The following is a 15262-nucleotide window of genomic DNA, read 5'->3' on the forward strand; positions in this document are numbered from 1 at the left end:
TGCTTCAATGAAGGATGTACTTCAGAAGATTCCAGGAAGTATCATCTTCAATTTACAAGGAGTACCTACATTGGAGCAGCGTCCTCTGGAAGATGATCTTTGGCTGAAACCTGTTTTGTGATTAACGCTATCTCTGTGATTACTATTTTGTAGGTGCACTTGCTACATTTTAAAAATGCTTGCCGGCTTAGCAAGGTTGGGGAACTGCAGTTATAGCATATAGCAATAAACTAGTCTCATGAAGTGTGAGAGCCACCTGGTGGCGAGTCTTGTGTCTGCAAAAGATGGTACAGTTAAGACTGCCTACTTCGGCATTATTTTACTACTCACAGAATCAATGTTCTGTTTTTGCTGTTTTTTCCAGCTTTCCCATATTTATAACTATCAGCTGTTTTCCCATGACTCCATATTTATAACTATCAGCTGTAATCCCAACTATTAAGGAATACAAAAACATTACCTTTCTAGTAGTTTTGTATCATACTACATATTCCCTACAGGACTGACAAAACTATTGAAGCGCAAGGTTGTCACAGCTATGTTGCCTTGGCTTGGCCATAGAAACAGGCTTTCATGTCACAGCTTGAATATTTTTACTTAAACTTTGCTTTCCTCAAGTGTAGGGCAATTACCACGTACTCTAAAATTCTTTGCACTTTAAACCAGTATCAGTAGTTGTGTAGACCAGTGGTTCTCAACCTTTTTCCGACCGTGGCCCCCTTCCGACCTTGTTTCCTTCCTGTGACCCCCAGTCCTTCTGGTAGAAAGGTAGCTATTTAAATGTTTATGCTTATTTTTTCCTTGGCTATTTACAAACAAAACAGCCACACAAAATGCACACAGCAATTTTCACCCTTGGAATATCCTGGGTGGGGGGGCGGGGACCATATGGCCCCAGGTAGAGAACCATTGATGTAGACTACCCTCACCCTTAAAAGTAACTTGTGTTTAGATTCTATGTACCCTAGACAGAGAAGTCTTGCCCTAAAAGCATTACATCTGTTTCATTCTTCCCACGCTCCCTAGTCCCTTCATCCAAGGACCAACTAATCCCACTGCTGTAAGTGAAACCCTCCTAAGAGTAAACAAGCACATTTTTAAAATTTTCCTTTATACCCCCTTTGCTCACCAATGGGGACCAAAGGGGCTTAACATTCCCTTTCTTCGTTTTAGGGATTAACTGTGTTGTTCTTATGAGACTATGAATTAATGACCTCTAAAACTTGCTCAGGCCTTACCAACTGAAGGCCATGACTGCCTTTCAGTCAATCCATCTGACGTCATCTTTTCCTACTACCTTCAACTTTTCCTAGCATTATTGCTTTTTTCAGGGAGGCTTTGTCTTCTGGTGTGACCAAACAGGGTTAACTATAGAACTGAAATCCCCTTATTTGTAGAGAATGACCCAATGCTTCCTTCCCCCCCTTTTATATTCCAGATGCTTTTAATTTTATCCTCAAGTAGCAGGCAGGTTACTAGTGTAGCAGTACAGCCAAACGCTTCAGGGAAAGATATCTGCTATCTCCCATTATCGCACCCCAAAAGCACTCTCTCACCCAATTTACCCTTATTGCAGCCACAGCACTACCTTGCTGAAGACAGCCCCAAACCTTTTTAGTAGGTCAGACAAAAGGTGGTACTTAAACCTCAAAGATTAGACATGAGCATAGACCCAAGTAATAACATGTTCTAATATGGATCTGTGTTGCGATCTCAAATGAAGAGAAGACTCTGAACACTAATGTGCACCAAATTCACAATGTTGGGGGGAAGGTTGATGAAATTCTTGCTTCAGCATTACAGCCAATCTACTTAAGACGTACATAAGTAACAATTGCACTGCTGGATTAGAACAAGGATCCATCTAGCCTAGAAGAGTTGTTTTACATGCCAACTTTCTCTACCACTTAAGGAAGAATCAAAGCGGCTTACAATCACCTTCCCTCTCCCCAACAGAAACCCTGTGAGGTAAGTGGGGCTGAGAGATCTCCAAGAGAGCTGTAACTAGCTCAAGGTCACCCACCTGGCTTCATATGGGAAAGTGGGGGGGGGGGAGGAACCGGTTCTGCAGATTAGAGTCCACTGCTCCAAATCACCACTACACCATGCTGGCTCGCTAGCAGTGGACAGATATTGGACAATGGACACATATTCCAAGGATGCCCATGATAGGGCACGAAGGCTATACTCCTCCCCCCTCAAAATAACTGAAGGGGCTTACTGCCTTTGAACACTTTCCCACTTACAAAATACCATCTAATAAACAGTGGTCCATTCACTATTGTCTGCTACGAACTGCCCCATCTTTCAAGAAGCAAGAGTATGAAGATATGTACAGATGCCCAGGATTGTGTATACTCATCACACCAGAATAATCAATGCTAATTTAGATTTAGACAAACCCTTAATCTGAGCTATATGTTGTTTTTTTTAAGGTTGTATGTTAATTCTACATGCACTTGCAAACAGTGTATCAAAAGTTGTATAGGGATTCATTCAGGCCCATTTTTGACTCATGACGCAGAGTGCATCGACTGATTTAAAAAATGGCACATCAATTCATATTCAGTTAGCAATTTTGAGAGAAGGGAGGAAAAGTAATTTACTTATGTAAGTGCTATGGAAATATTAAAAGCCCTTATTGTCAAAATTGTCCTTGTATAATTACTGACCATATAAGAAATGTATATGAAAACACTGTTTAATCAGGAAAAAAGACAGTAGCACGAAAGATGACAGTGAATATCTTATATTCAAAGATACTACTTATAGGTTCCATTAAAAAAAAAAAATCAGCGGCAATGTGAAATTTACCAGACTCCAAAACAAGTCTAAAACAATCAAAAAAGGGACAACGAGGGTGCTGGCTGATTCTAACATTACTTTTCACCCATATGGACCTTTCAGTGCCCAACCTGCAGTCAGCAGTACAGGCCTACATCTTTTCCCTCACATTTTCAGCACTGAAGCAGTCGTGCATCTATTTGAGCTACACTGATAAGTTATTAAGATGAGTATCGGTGAAAAGCAGAGTCAGAAACAGCCCTCCAGAACTGCAGACTAAGACATCATTAATAGGAGAAGCTTCTTCTGGCCTTCAGTCCATCTTGTTTCTTCAAATAAGATCAGCAACTGGACAGAAACAAAAGGTAGTTATGGCTACAACGGCTGTCTTCCATTTGGTATTAAAACAAGAAAGACAAGCTCCTCTCCAGGATTTGTAATTCATCTCTTATCATGCAAATAATAGGACAAAAACTTAAATGTTATTGTTAGTGTACATTCTACACATTTGCTGGAGAGAGATACTGGTGTAGTGGATACAGTCTTGAACATGAAGCAGAGAGGCACAAATCCCCGTTCTTAAGCCAGTCATATGCTCATGGCCTAACCCACCTCACAAGATTATTGTGAGAATAAGGGTGGTGGGAGAGAGAAGAAAAGACATGCACTAGCTCAAGGTCCACTGAGAAAATGGGTTAAAAATTAATGAATAAATTTGTCTTTTGGAGGAATTTCAACTTTCATTTTAAAAATTCAACCACCCTCAGAGCTGCAGAAATATGAAGTACTGGGGAAATCCCAGAAGTTAAATGGGAGCTTATCAGAACTTCCAAGCACTCTGTATAGTTCTGTGTCCTATATGTAGATACGAAACCTTTGTATCTCTTTGCAGAACTTTAAGCATAAACAGACACAGAGCTGTAACTGGATCGAGTCAAATACTATGCCTTGGGGTAAAGTACAGTTAAGAAGGCCTCATGAAAGATGACACAGTCTCACAAATTCCACCCTCTCACAAATTCTTTGCCCAATTCCAAGGAGCCCCATCTATCATCCACCATAAATAGGATCCCACTGCCCATCTGAGACGTTCAATTTAAGGAGTTCATGCAGCAGCACAACATGCTTCTTGGAGGAAGGGTGGGATAAAAGTGTGGAAACTAGGTAGACTGAGCAGTCTCATAACTGGCTGTGAACTGCCGTTCTCATCTAGAAAATATAGCTGCCCAGTGATCAGCTTTACCAGCCGTCTTCTGTTGACCTGCCATCTACTTAGGTAACTATTGGGCAAAAAAATTACATATTTACCATTCATGGGCATTTCATCAATCTGGGTAGAATAGTACTGTTCAATGTCTCGCAGAATACGAATGTCATCGTTCTTTACAAAGTTGATGGCGACACCTTTCCGACCATAGCGACCTGATCTACCGATCCTGGAGAGAGAAAAGAACAATGCAGGATCTGTGAGTATAGAAGAAATCACCACTGAAGGCACCTTCCTATGCATGGATGAATTCCTCCACTCTCTTCTGTACAGTGGCAGTTATCAGCTACCAATAGGACACATTATGTACTTTTTCAGTGTGCTGTGCCCTGCACTTTAAATTCTCAAAGTGTGACCTAAACAATGACTTTAAAAGCACACACAAAACACCTGTGCTTTTAAATATTTCTCATCAGGTGTCCAGGTTTAGAAGGGATTTCTTTTCCATCCCCGGTGGAAAAACAAATCCCAGGGGAAAAAACCCTTTTCAAGACCTCCCTTGTCCACCCATCCTCTAATCTTACCTGTGTATATACAATTCTCTGTTGTTGGGTAGATCATAGTTAATAATTAAGGACACCTGAGGTACATCCAAGCCTCTGGCCCAAACATCTGTAGAAATAAGGACTCGGCTGCAAAAAGAAAAAAAATAATGAACTGCAGTTAGACTAGTGAGAGGGTTAGCAGCTATGCTAAGCTTTCCTTTATAAGACACACAGACTGGGCAGGTCAAGTAAGAGGCACCATACTCTCCTATTTTTGTTTGCTTAGGTCAGTCATGTCCAAAGTCCGGCCCGGGGGCCGATTGCGGCCCCTGGGCTGGTTTAATACGGCCCCCCAGCCCATTTTGCAGAGAGAAAAGGGGGCGCGTGGGGGCTGCTCCTGTGCTTTGCATCCCTGACCAAGGGGGCGACGCTTGGGCGGAGGGGCGCCTCGATTGGCTGTCTCAGCCCCACCTCCTGGAATGAAGGCCAGAGAGTCTGAAACCCTAGAGAGACCACTTCCTTCTTACCCAGAGCCCGCGCACAGGGACGCGGCCTTTGTTGTTCTGACGCATGGAAAAGCAGCAGCAGCTCCTCCCGAGTGAGTCAAGGGGGATCCTGAGGATGGGTTGGGGGGGATTCGAGGGTGGGAAAGGTGGTGGGGGGGAAGGGAAATGCATGGGAGGTCAGAGGCTGGCCCCAATCTGGGAGAGGAAAGACACCCCCACACACACAAACACCAAAAAGCCTGGGGGTGAGGGGGCTGCTCCGTCTGGCTCTCCTCTTTCCTCCTTCCTCTCTGCAGAAGGCTGGGGTGGGGGAGATGCAGCCCCTTCCCTGCATTGCAGAGGTCTCACAAGGGATCCAGATTTGCAGGGTGGGTGGGAGGGAGGAGGGGAGAGACTGGATGGGTCTTGGATGGGGGGATTGTGAGTCAAGGAAAAGCAGGGGGGAGAGGGCTGGATTTGGGGGCAGGGAGTGTTTGGAGTCAGACCCCCCAGCAGGTTCTCTCCAAGGAAAGTGGCTGCTTCGAAAGAAGGGATGGGGTGGGGGAAATAAATGACTCCTGGCATGTATCGTGTTTGGAAACGAGGTGTGTTCAGACAGGGCCGAGTCTGCAGAGGACACCCGTGTTCATTCCGGAGGTCAAAGCCCCGAGCAGAGAGCAAAGAGGTCAAAAGGAAAGAAAAAGGAGAGTTGGTTTTTATATGCCCACTTTCTCTACCACTTAAGGGTGGCTTACAATAGCCCTCCCCTTCCCCTCCCCACAACAGATACCCTGTGAGGTAGGTAAGGCTGAGAGAGCTGTGACTAGACCAAGGTCACCCAGCTGGCTTCGTGTGTAGGAGCGGGAGAAACAAATCCAGCTCACCAGATTAACCTCCATTGCTCGTGTGGAGGAGTGGGGGAATCAGACCCGGTTCTCCAGATCAGACTCCACCGCTCTTAACCACTACACCACACTGGCTCTCATGGGGAGAAAAACTCCACATTCCTCCCTGCACGGGAGATGTCAGAGTGTTTGAATCTTGGACTCCATGAGAATGAAAACTAATTTATTTCCTGGCTCAGATGAGGGGAGGACAGAATACACCCGGCATGGTTGAAGTGAGAGAGTCAACAGTCCCAGAGAGGCACATGAGGTGGGGGGGAGGAAGAGTTCCTGCTCCCTCCCTACAGAAGGAAGGTTGGAGATTTAGAAGCTGGGGGGTGTCCGGTGAGCTGAAAGGGGCTTTGGGGAAAGGAAAGAATGTAGCCATGGTTTTTGTAGTGCAGTCTGTGGTTATGGGCATAATAAGTATGCCATTTGCAATAAACTTTGCATAAAATAGTTAATTTGCATTTAATTAATTTAATTAAGAATGTCAGGCAAAATGGTCGGCCCTCACATATGTTCACTTCATCAAATCTGGCTCTCTTTGAAAAAAGTTTGGACACCCCTGGCTTAGGTTCATTGCAGACACAGGGTTTGAACAAGGGGTGAACTGACTACTTCAATGATGATGTTTCACCTTCCCACTCCAAAACAGCACAACACACAATGTACATGATTCTGAGAGGGCAACAATTTGTTTCATGAAATGATGGGCCTAATGAATGGAAGGGGAACACAGCTACTGAATCTAAAGTAAGATGCCCTAATGCACAAGCATTATTACCCTCAGACATTTTCATTAGAAATTTCTAGGGGCTTAATGTGATCTCAATGACCATTCCAACCTCCTCTGCACCTCCTACATAATGCCAGAATAAGCTGCATGATGAATCAGAAATATGGTAGTGTTTTGAATAGGACTTCAGGAGACCTTCCTTTTGCTTGTTCAGCACTGTCCTCCATTGCAGACAATTGTCCTTCGAGGAGTGCCTACCTTGAGTATGAGGCATTTTTCACACATGCAAAACTAGAAGCTTGCATTAACAGAAAGTGCCTGTTGCCAGAGTAATGCACTCCACAATGAAAGACCACTTCTATGCAGAGGATGGCACTATGCAAGTGGAAAGAAGGTACAGGAGCTAAATCCTGGTGAATACTTTCTCTGGTGACGCTCACAGGAAGACCCAAACCACATATGCAGTATCAGAGAAAAAGCAGTGACTTACCTAGCCCCTGATCTGAATTCTTTCATAATGGATTCCCTCTCCTTCTGGGGCATGTCACCATGCATTGATGAAACAGTGAAGTTAGCTTCTCTCATCTTCTCAGTTAGCCAGTCGACCTGAGCCAAAAAGAAGCCAGGCTTAGTTTTGCATGGTGACTGAAGCAATGCAGAAAACTTAATGTTCTTTTCTAATGAGCCCAGCATCTAATGCTTCCCTTGCTGATCCACAGCTTTACGAAACCACATAATGTAACTTGTTGACATACCTTCCTTTTGGTATTACAGAAGATGACTGCCTGTGTGATAGTGAGGGTGTCATACAGGTCGCACAAGGTATCAAATTTCCATTCCTCTCTCTCTACAGCCACAAAAAACTGTTTGATCCCTTCAAGAGTCAACTCATCACTGAAAAAGTGAGAAAAGAACATTTTGAATGCACATTTTTATTTTGAAAGTATATTTTTCTTATATTTGTTATTATAAGGTATTATTTTTGTAGCTATTTGTTATTGCACAGGTTTTCTCCACAACTGTCTATTCAGATCAACAGTTGAACAACCAACACAGTTGACCATTTAAACCAAATATGTTCATTTTGAAAATCCTAATGTCAATTCAAAGAAGAGCACAAACAGTGAATCAGAAAGCTGTGGGATCTGAGCCCACCATGAACTCATTAAGTATTTGGAAAGCCAGTGTTCTCTGTCCCCCATCTGCAAAGTGAGGATAATAATACTAATCTACTTTACAGTAGGAAGTTAATATTACTGAGAAAACTATTAACAGGACTAAGAAAGAAAGCGAGACAAGAATTCAGACATGCTCTATTCTAACACAGGAAAGCCATAATAACAGACAGACATACTGATGCAGGTTGAAACTCTAGAAATCACTAACCGTTTCACCAGGATGCGGATGGGGTCAGTCATGAATTTGTTTGTCATCTCCAAGATCTCGTGTGGTAAAGTGGCACTGATCAGAACCACCTGTGTTGCTGGGGGAAGGTATCTGTACACATCATAGATCTGTTCTTTAAAACCTAGCCAAGACAAAGAAATAACACCGTAGTGCGAGCCTCTAAGGAACAGAACCAATAATCATCTTGTACTCTGCTGATTTGAGCCACAAATAATTCACTGCAAAAGCCATTCCAAGTTTGTGTCCATGTTTAAAGCAAGAATCTGAACTGAAAGTTTAACAATGCTTAGTGCCGGTCTAAGGCATCGGGACATGCAGTTGGCCTGCCCAGTCTGCTTTTATACCTGGCAATATGTGCAGGCACAGTACACCTTCATGAAAACTGTACTGGTTTTAAAAACTGCAGTTTTTCCTGCTTCAGAACATGTGTGTAGAAAGTTAAAGGGGGACACTGACTATCACCCGTGATAATCTCTTCACACCATTCTAAAAAGAAGATGCACCCAAATCCATTATAAACTTTTGGCATGAAGCTTCACATTATGGGTGGGACTACAGCCAGACACAACACTTCGCTTCTTGCCAGCTACCCCACTGAATAGATATTTGCGACTCTGGCCAGCTGTCATAACTAAAAAGTAATTTTGCTGCCATACAACATTCATCATACAGTCTATTTACGATTTCTTAAGGGTAACACAAGATTACTTGTAAGTTAGTCCTCATTCAACACTCTGGATGCACTTGGGAGGAATCTCCAGGTATTTCTTTAGGTGCATGTGTGCACATGTACACAAAATTCACTTTAGGAAAACACATTTCTGTAAATTCAAACTATGAAAAAAGCTTACCAACCCACCCATATATATCTACCGATCATAACATGACTTGAACAGACTGGACAAGTTACTGAAACAAAAGGAATTGTCCCCTTGCCCTGGATAGGTGTTTAAATGCAGAACTAACATATACTGCTTCAGCAACTAAACCATGTAAGAAGCATCCTAATTTATATCAAGTCTTAACTGGCAGTATAGCATGGTAAACTTTGGTGATAAAGATATTCTTTACCTTTATTCAGCATCTCATCAGCTTCATCCAAAACTAACATTTTGATAGCTCGAGTCCTTAGACTTCTACGACGAATCATATCTGAAAGATTTTTAGCTTTTGTCAAGAAACAATAACAAAGTAGAATGGCTGACAACCTCTTCTTGATTTCCAGGGAGATGGCCCAGAAGAACAAGGAGAGTTAGGTCTCAAAATGGGACCATGCTAAAAAGACCTGGGAGATTGACTTCCCCGACACAAAACTGACAACACCTTGATTGTTTAATATTTACTTCCTAAGGGCCTGTTCAACATCGTATATGTCTTATGATACAAGTACAGAAATGTAAAGAATTGGGGGAAAACTACTGTTAATCAGTATTCATATCAGAAACCTTTTGCAAAAGACAAACACATTAATTTCCATAATTATTTAACCACACAGCTGAATTCTTCACTTTTTCTGGTAATGTACTCAGAATAAAAAATTTAAAAGACATAAAATGTAGATTTTCCTCCCCCTGAAGCAAGATGAGAAGACACCTCAGAGGTCTCCTTGATATTAACAGAGACCACTCAGGCATCCGCTCTTTTGTATGGGGTGTCTATTAGATAAGAGGAAGCAAGTTACATGCTTCAAGACTTCATATAAGGAGTCACTTCTGACCTGCAAAATTCCTGAATGAAAAGTGTTCACTGGGTCAGAAGAAATACCCCAAGGAAAATGTGAGGACAAGAAAGGTTTCTGGGGCATCTTCTCATCACAGAGTGTATTGGGAGGTACAGGTAGTTGGTGGAGGACCAGCTGGGAGGGAAGCTGAGACCAGTGCTAGAAAGGCAGAAGGCAGTGAAAATTGATAAGCTTTCTTCCCAGCTGGCTGGCATCTCTCTCAGACAGGATGTGAGATGCAGACAACTACATGGCTTCTAGGCCACCAGTTGCTCATCCTTGGCCTGAAGCAAAAGAAAGGGTATTCTGACATGTGATTTTAAGCTACCAACAAATGCAGAATAAAAGAAGAAAGCATGGGAGTAAAAAGACCATGACTGTTGATCCCAGTCTAGCAACGAAACTGAGAAATAAAATGCATCTTAAATACAAAACAGACAGAATTATAAACTTAAAATTCTAAACTAATTATTTGATTGAATTATATGCATCCTACCAAATACACGCCCTGGTGTGCCAGCAACAACATGCTGTCCATAATCCAGTTTTCTGATGTCCTCGCCAACATTGGTTCCCCCAATACAAGCATGACACTGGACATTCATGTAGTCACCAAGAGCAAGAAGACCCTGTAAGAAGAAATGCACAAATCAGAGGCTTCTGCATAACCTAAAATATAAGCAAACCAGGATCCTTAACTAAACTATGTCTTTATGCCAATAAAGGTTTTGATATTAAACTAAACTATATCAACTCCCAACATGCCTTAATGTATGGAAGAAAGAAAAGATCGACCGCACTATGCGCAAATATGTTTTCGTTATCCTTCTTCCCTTCCCTCCTTTTGTGGTAGCTGCCTCAGTACTCTTAACACAACAGGCGCTAATTGAGGCTATGAGAGCAACTAATTATGTACTGGATTGTAGTACAGGCAGGCAATGAATCAAAGTCACGTTAAGACTGATGGCACTGTCCTAAATATGTTTGACACATTACCAGTTTGTGGCTGCATGACAGATCTGCAGTAGCCTTACAGGATCTACAGAACACAAAGGCCTGCTGCAGTTTGGGAGCCAGATAGAAGTTTGGTTTGACTGAGCTGCTACTTCTTGCACAGCAAGATAAAAGCTGATGTCACGGGGACCCAATGTACCATATCACTCCATTTCTACAAAGCAGAGCTTGGTAGTTTATATTTCTAGGTGCTGCAACAAATGTTACGGCATCCTGGATTTTCCCCACACTTGACAGTATTTGTCTAACATGACAGTATTTGTCTACATTTGGTAGAATGATCCATCAACAGTTCTAGAAGTACAGGCATCAGCATTTCTAATCTTGTTAAGGTATCTTTACATAATTAGGAAAACGGCAAGAGGACAAATAATTTAATAAATATAACCATTTCATTTTTTGGAAAGCATTTTAACAATAAACTTTAGGAAACTAGAGAACGTATACCTACCTTCTGAATTTGTACTGCCAATTCCCTAGTAGGTGCCAAAATCAATGCTTGGGTTTCACGAACCTGTTTAAAATAATGAGGTACAGTGAACAGGGCATTCATCACTCTCTCAATATGTATTCTAGACCAGAAGTGTTCCAGGAGTAATAATAGCTTGATCTAAGCATCTCCAAATACTTGGAATGAAATCAAGCATCTGAAGAGGGTTCATAAAAAAAAGTCAGGTATTTATATTCAAATGTTACCTGGATGTCCAGACACTGTAGAACAGAGATGGAAAATGTTGCTGTTTTTCCTGTTCCAGACTGTGATCTAGAAAGAAAACATATTTTAAGAGCTGTATCTGATTAAATAACTGAACATATTATACATCTAAGAAAGGACAGAGGCTGTATCTTAACGGAAGATCACATGCTTGCACACAGAAAGTCCCAGATTCATCCTTTTCTTTATCCCTTAAAGCTCCTTGATCCATTGATCTTGAGCAGCATCATTTTAAATCTAATGTTTGAGGCATATAGCTACTGAAATACAATCTTGCCATTGACAATGTAGCCTTGGGATCCCTGTCACTTAATAAAAAAGGTATTATATCGGACACAGAGGCATTAGATTTATATATCAAAATGGGAAAGATATAAGTTATGTGATCTAAGTTCCTCGTAAAAGGTCCCAGATTCAATCCCTGGTTTCTCATGTAATTGGGCATGAGGCAGCTTCATGTGTCCATGACAGGAATGAGACTGTCTTCTAAACGAATACTATTACACTATATGCAATCAAATTGACAACATATATCAGCTTCATTTATTAAACAGTATATGGCAATATTGACAGTTCCAAACAGTTGCCAAAATAATTTATGCTTAACAGTAACTACTATTTACCACCTGTTCCTAAGCCTTTGTCCACACGTGCTAGTATTGCAGCAATAATTCATATTTTAACTCATTTAAAGCATAAAGTGATTTTACCGACAGTCAAGAGAGCTACAATGAATAATATACTACCTGAAACAACAGCAGAGCACAACTCTGTATGCGAGAACAAGGCACATGGAAGACCTCTGAACTCCAGCTTTAAATAGCATCATTTTTGTGTAATCAAACCTTTTCCTTTTCTCTCACTCTTGTTTTTTATACAAGCAGTTGTTTAATCTTTTGGGTGATAACAAGTGTAAGTTTAGAAGTTTGTTATGACTGTTACTTGCATGGTTATTTGAATGGTTTTATGTTGTATTTTAACATAAGATTTTAAATTATAAGTTTTTATTTCCATTGTAGATCCTTCGAGGAAGCATTTTGACATGAAAACACGTCGGGTCATCCTATTAAATTACATTCAAGACTTCCTGTGCTCCTTTTGCATTTTTGCAATTGTTTTCATAAGCAAACCAAAGAACAGAGCTCTTCATAAACAGATCTAAGGTTGAATCCATGCAGTATACATGTAGCCTGACTGACACTCAATTTAATGAGATCAGATTTGTATTGGATATCAACTAGACTAATAATAGGTTTAGCCCCAATCAGGCAAACACTGAGGGCCACTTTCTACTGAATTGTTCTGCGCAAAATAGTAAATGTCACTTCCTGAAATTCTCAAAGCACTTCACACGCACTATTTTAAATTTGTCTTTGCAACCACTCCAAATGTCTCCACTTGCAGATTTTTGAACAGTGCAAGGTCACACATGTGGCCAACCACACTTACGTTTGTGCTTATACATAATACTTAACACCCTAAACTACATCCCTCCAATTTATCACAATGTACATTTTCACTTACTGCGCAATCACATCTCTCCCTTTAATGATCTGTTTGATTGCTCTTTGCTGGATAGCGGAAGGCTTCTCAAAACCTGGAAAGGCAATACAAAAACAGATTTCTTCTACACTGTAACAAATCAAAACCTTAAAAACGAAAGCTGTTGCTGCTTAATAAGAAGCTCCTACACAGGAAGTACTTCGGGGTAGAAAACAGCATATGACCAACCCTCGGCTAGATAACCACACGGTGACGTCCCACACACACACAGCTCATATAGTTTTTAGGCTGAGCCTCCCCCCACACACACTTTATGCCCTACTCGTTTCCCTCCCCTAAGCCCCCCCCCGAGCACCCCCCACACCCGCGCGTACCGTAGGCGTAGATGCCGCGCAGCAGGTCCTCGCGCAGGCCCATGGTGTCGAAGGTGGGGGTGACGTCCACCTCTTCGCTCGTCTCGAACTCCACCTTGGTCATGTCCTCCTCCTTTAGGAGCCGTTTTCGGGCCGAGCCCGTCGCGCCGCCCGTAGTCCCCGACATCCCGCTAAGCTGACCCCTCAGTTCCGTTTTCGCCCCCGGACCACTCGGCTCCCAGCGCTCCCGAAAAGATTTCCTCGCGCAAGCGCGCTGCGAAGACAAGGGCCCGTCGCACACTCCGCGCTCGGCGGCCAAGAGACTGCGCATGCGCCTGACACCGTTCCCGACGCTCCTTCATGACGTCCCTGCTGACGCCTCGACGAAGCCCATGAAACGTTGGTTTCTTCTCACACCGAGAGCGGCGCTGTGACGAAAGGGAGCGCATGCGCGGTTGTGTTCGCGCGCCTTTCCTAGGGGCGTGGGGGTGTTTAGGGCCGCCTGACAGCGGTGGGGTAGAGTTGTCTTCCAAACCTATTGAGTGGGAAGGATTTAACTCTGTTTAGAATGGTATTGTTAGTGCCATACTTTCACAGGGAAAGATTTGAAAAACGTCCTAAGTACATGTTTGTCCGTGGTTTATTAAGGCTTTTGTTTTGGAAGCCCCCTTAGGAGTAAAGCAAGATTTGCAGGTGTTAATCTTAGTAGACACTTCCTTGAGAGCACATTTGCAGCCCTCCGACGGCAATCCTATAGCCATTTAGTGTTGGGCTTCACAATCACAATCCAGCCTGGTCCCGTGTACCTTAACTTGGAACAAATTCATTTTGTTCAAGGGAACATTCTGTAAGTGAACATGTATTCGCTTGCAGCTCTACCACAGAAAACAGTAAGACTTTTCTATGATAGGGCTGCAACTTGTAAGCTTACAGTGAGGTGGAGGGATTTTGGCTGCTCTTCTGGCTGGAATATACTGCCTTGTACGTAACATTTCACATCAGGCTCCTGAGCCTAACTCAAAGCACTGTATTCAGAAATCGTTCCCATTTATTTTAATAGAGATTTATTTGAAAGTAGGGAAGAGGACTGCAATTTTACAGCCCTGTTCATGAGCAGAGGGAGGCATGCCAAAACCAATCGAAATCAATGGAATGAAGCATTCCTGGATAGGATTGCACTATGACTTGAAATTAAAGTACATTGAAACCAACATGTATTGATGGATGTTTTACAATCTGCTGCTATGCCAAGTTAAGTATATCTGTTTTGTAAAAGATTACAGCTGTATAAACTGAAATGGATCAACTTTTATTTAGCAGATTGGTTTTATGCTAAATATGCTTCTCTGCTCAGCCACAATCTTTTCTTCAGTGTGATAATTTCCCCCATCTGCTGCTGGGTTTGGGATTGTGTGAATGTATTGTGTGAACTGCCCTGACCTGGATAGCACAGGCTAGCCTGATCTCGTGAGATCTTGGAAGCTAAGCAGGCCTGGTTAGTATTTGGATGGGAGGCCACCAAGGAAGTCCAGGGTTGTGACACAGAGGCAGTCAATGGTAAACACCCTCTGAATGTCTTTTGCCTTGAAATCTCCGTGGGGTTGCCATAAGTCATCTGTGACATTATGGCCAAAAAAAAGAGAGAGAGGGTGAACTGGTATTACATTTATCCCTGCGGAAATTTTCTGTGATTGTACTGCTTTTTTTTTTTTTAAGAGTTGTTGGGGATAATGGAAAGTGCATCAGGTAGTGCTATCAAACAGCTGGAGGATCTTTCCTATGAGGAAATGCTGATGAATGTGATACTGTTAGTCTTTAAGGTGCCAGACTCCTTTTTGCTACAACAGACTAAAGAAGCTACTGTTGTAATTTAGGACTGAGTAGTCTCCTGAATGCTGTTGTGGGC

General features: G+C 42.4%; 1 protein-coding gene across 1 annotated transcript; it reads right to left on the reverse strand.

Moving 5' to 3' along the window:
- Positions 1–3084: 3084 nt before the first annotated feature.
- Positions 3085–13583, reverse strand: EIF4A3 (eukaryotic translation initiation factor 4A3). Its single transcript, XM_056852440.1, has 12 exons — positions 13378–13583; positions 13025–13097; positions 11482–11548; positions 11237–11299; positions 10268–10400; positions 9123–9203; positions 8031–8172; positions 7400–7538; positions 7135–7250; positions 4576–4683; positions 4093–4220; positions 3085–3132 (listed from the first exon to the last, which is right to left on the reverse strand). Exons 1-12 carry the CDS (start codon positions 13541–13543, stop codon positions 3116–3118), a joined length of 1233 nt encoding a protein of 410 aa, XP_056708418.1. The 5' UTR covers positions 13544–13583; the 3' UTR covers positions 3085–3115.
- Positions 13584–15262: the final 1679 nt, after the last annotated feature.

The sequence above is a fragment of the Euleptes europaea genome, chromosome 7 (assembly GCF_029931775.1).
Source record: "Euleptes europaea isolate rEulEur1 chromosome 7, rEulEur1.hap1, whole genome shotgun sequence".
Classification (NCBI taxonomy): Eukaryota; Metazoa; Chordata; class Lepidosauria; order Squamata; family Sphaerodactylidae; genus Euleptes; species Euleptes europaea.

What these genes read in the sequence shown, in the direction of transcription:
- EIF4A3 (XM_056852440.1), bottom strand. Translation starts at nt 13,543, where the DNA reads ATGTCGGGGACTACGGGCGGCGCGACGGGCTCGGCCCGAAAACGGCTC. An exon ending in TACAGTGTCTGGACATCCAG is followed by an intron (nt 11,300 to 11,481) that starts GTAACATTTGAA and finishes TATTTTAAACAG; the next exon opens with GTTCGTGAAACCCAAGCATT. An exon ending in TGATGAGATGCTGAATAAAG is followed by an intron (nt 8,173 to 9,122) that starts GTAAAGAATATC and finishes TGTCTTGGCTAG; the next exon opens with GTTTTAAAGAACAGATCTAT.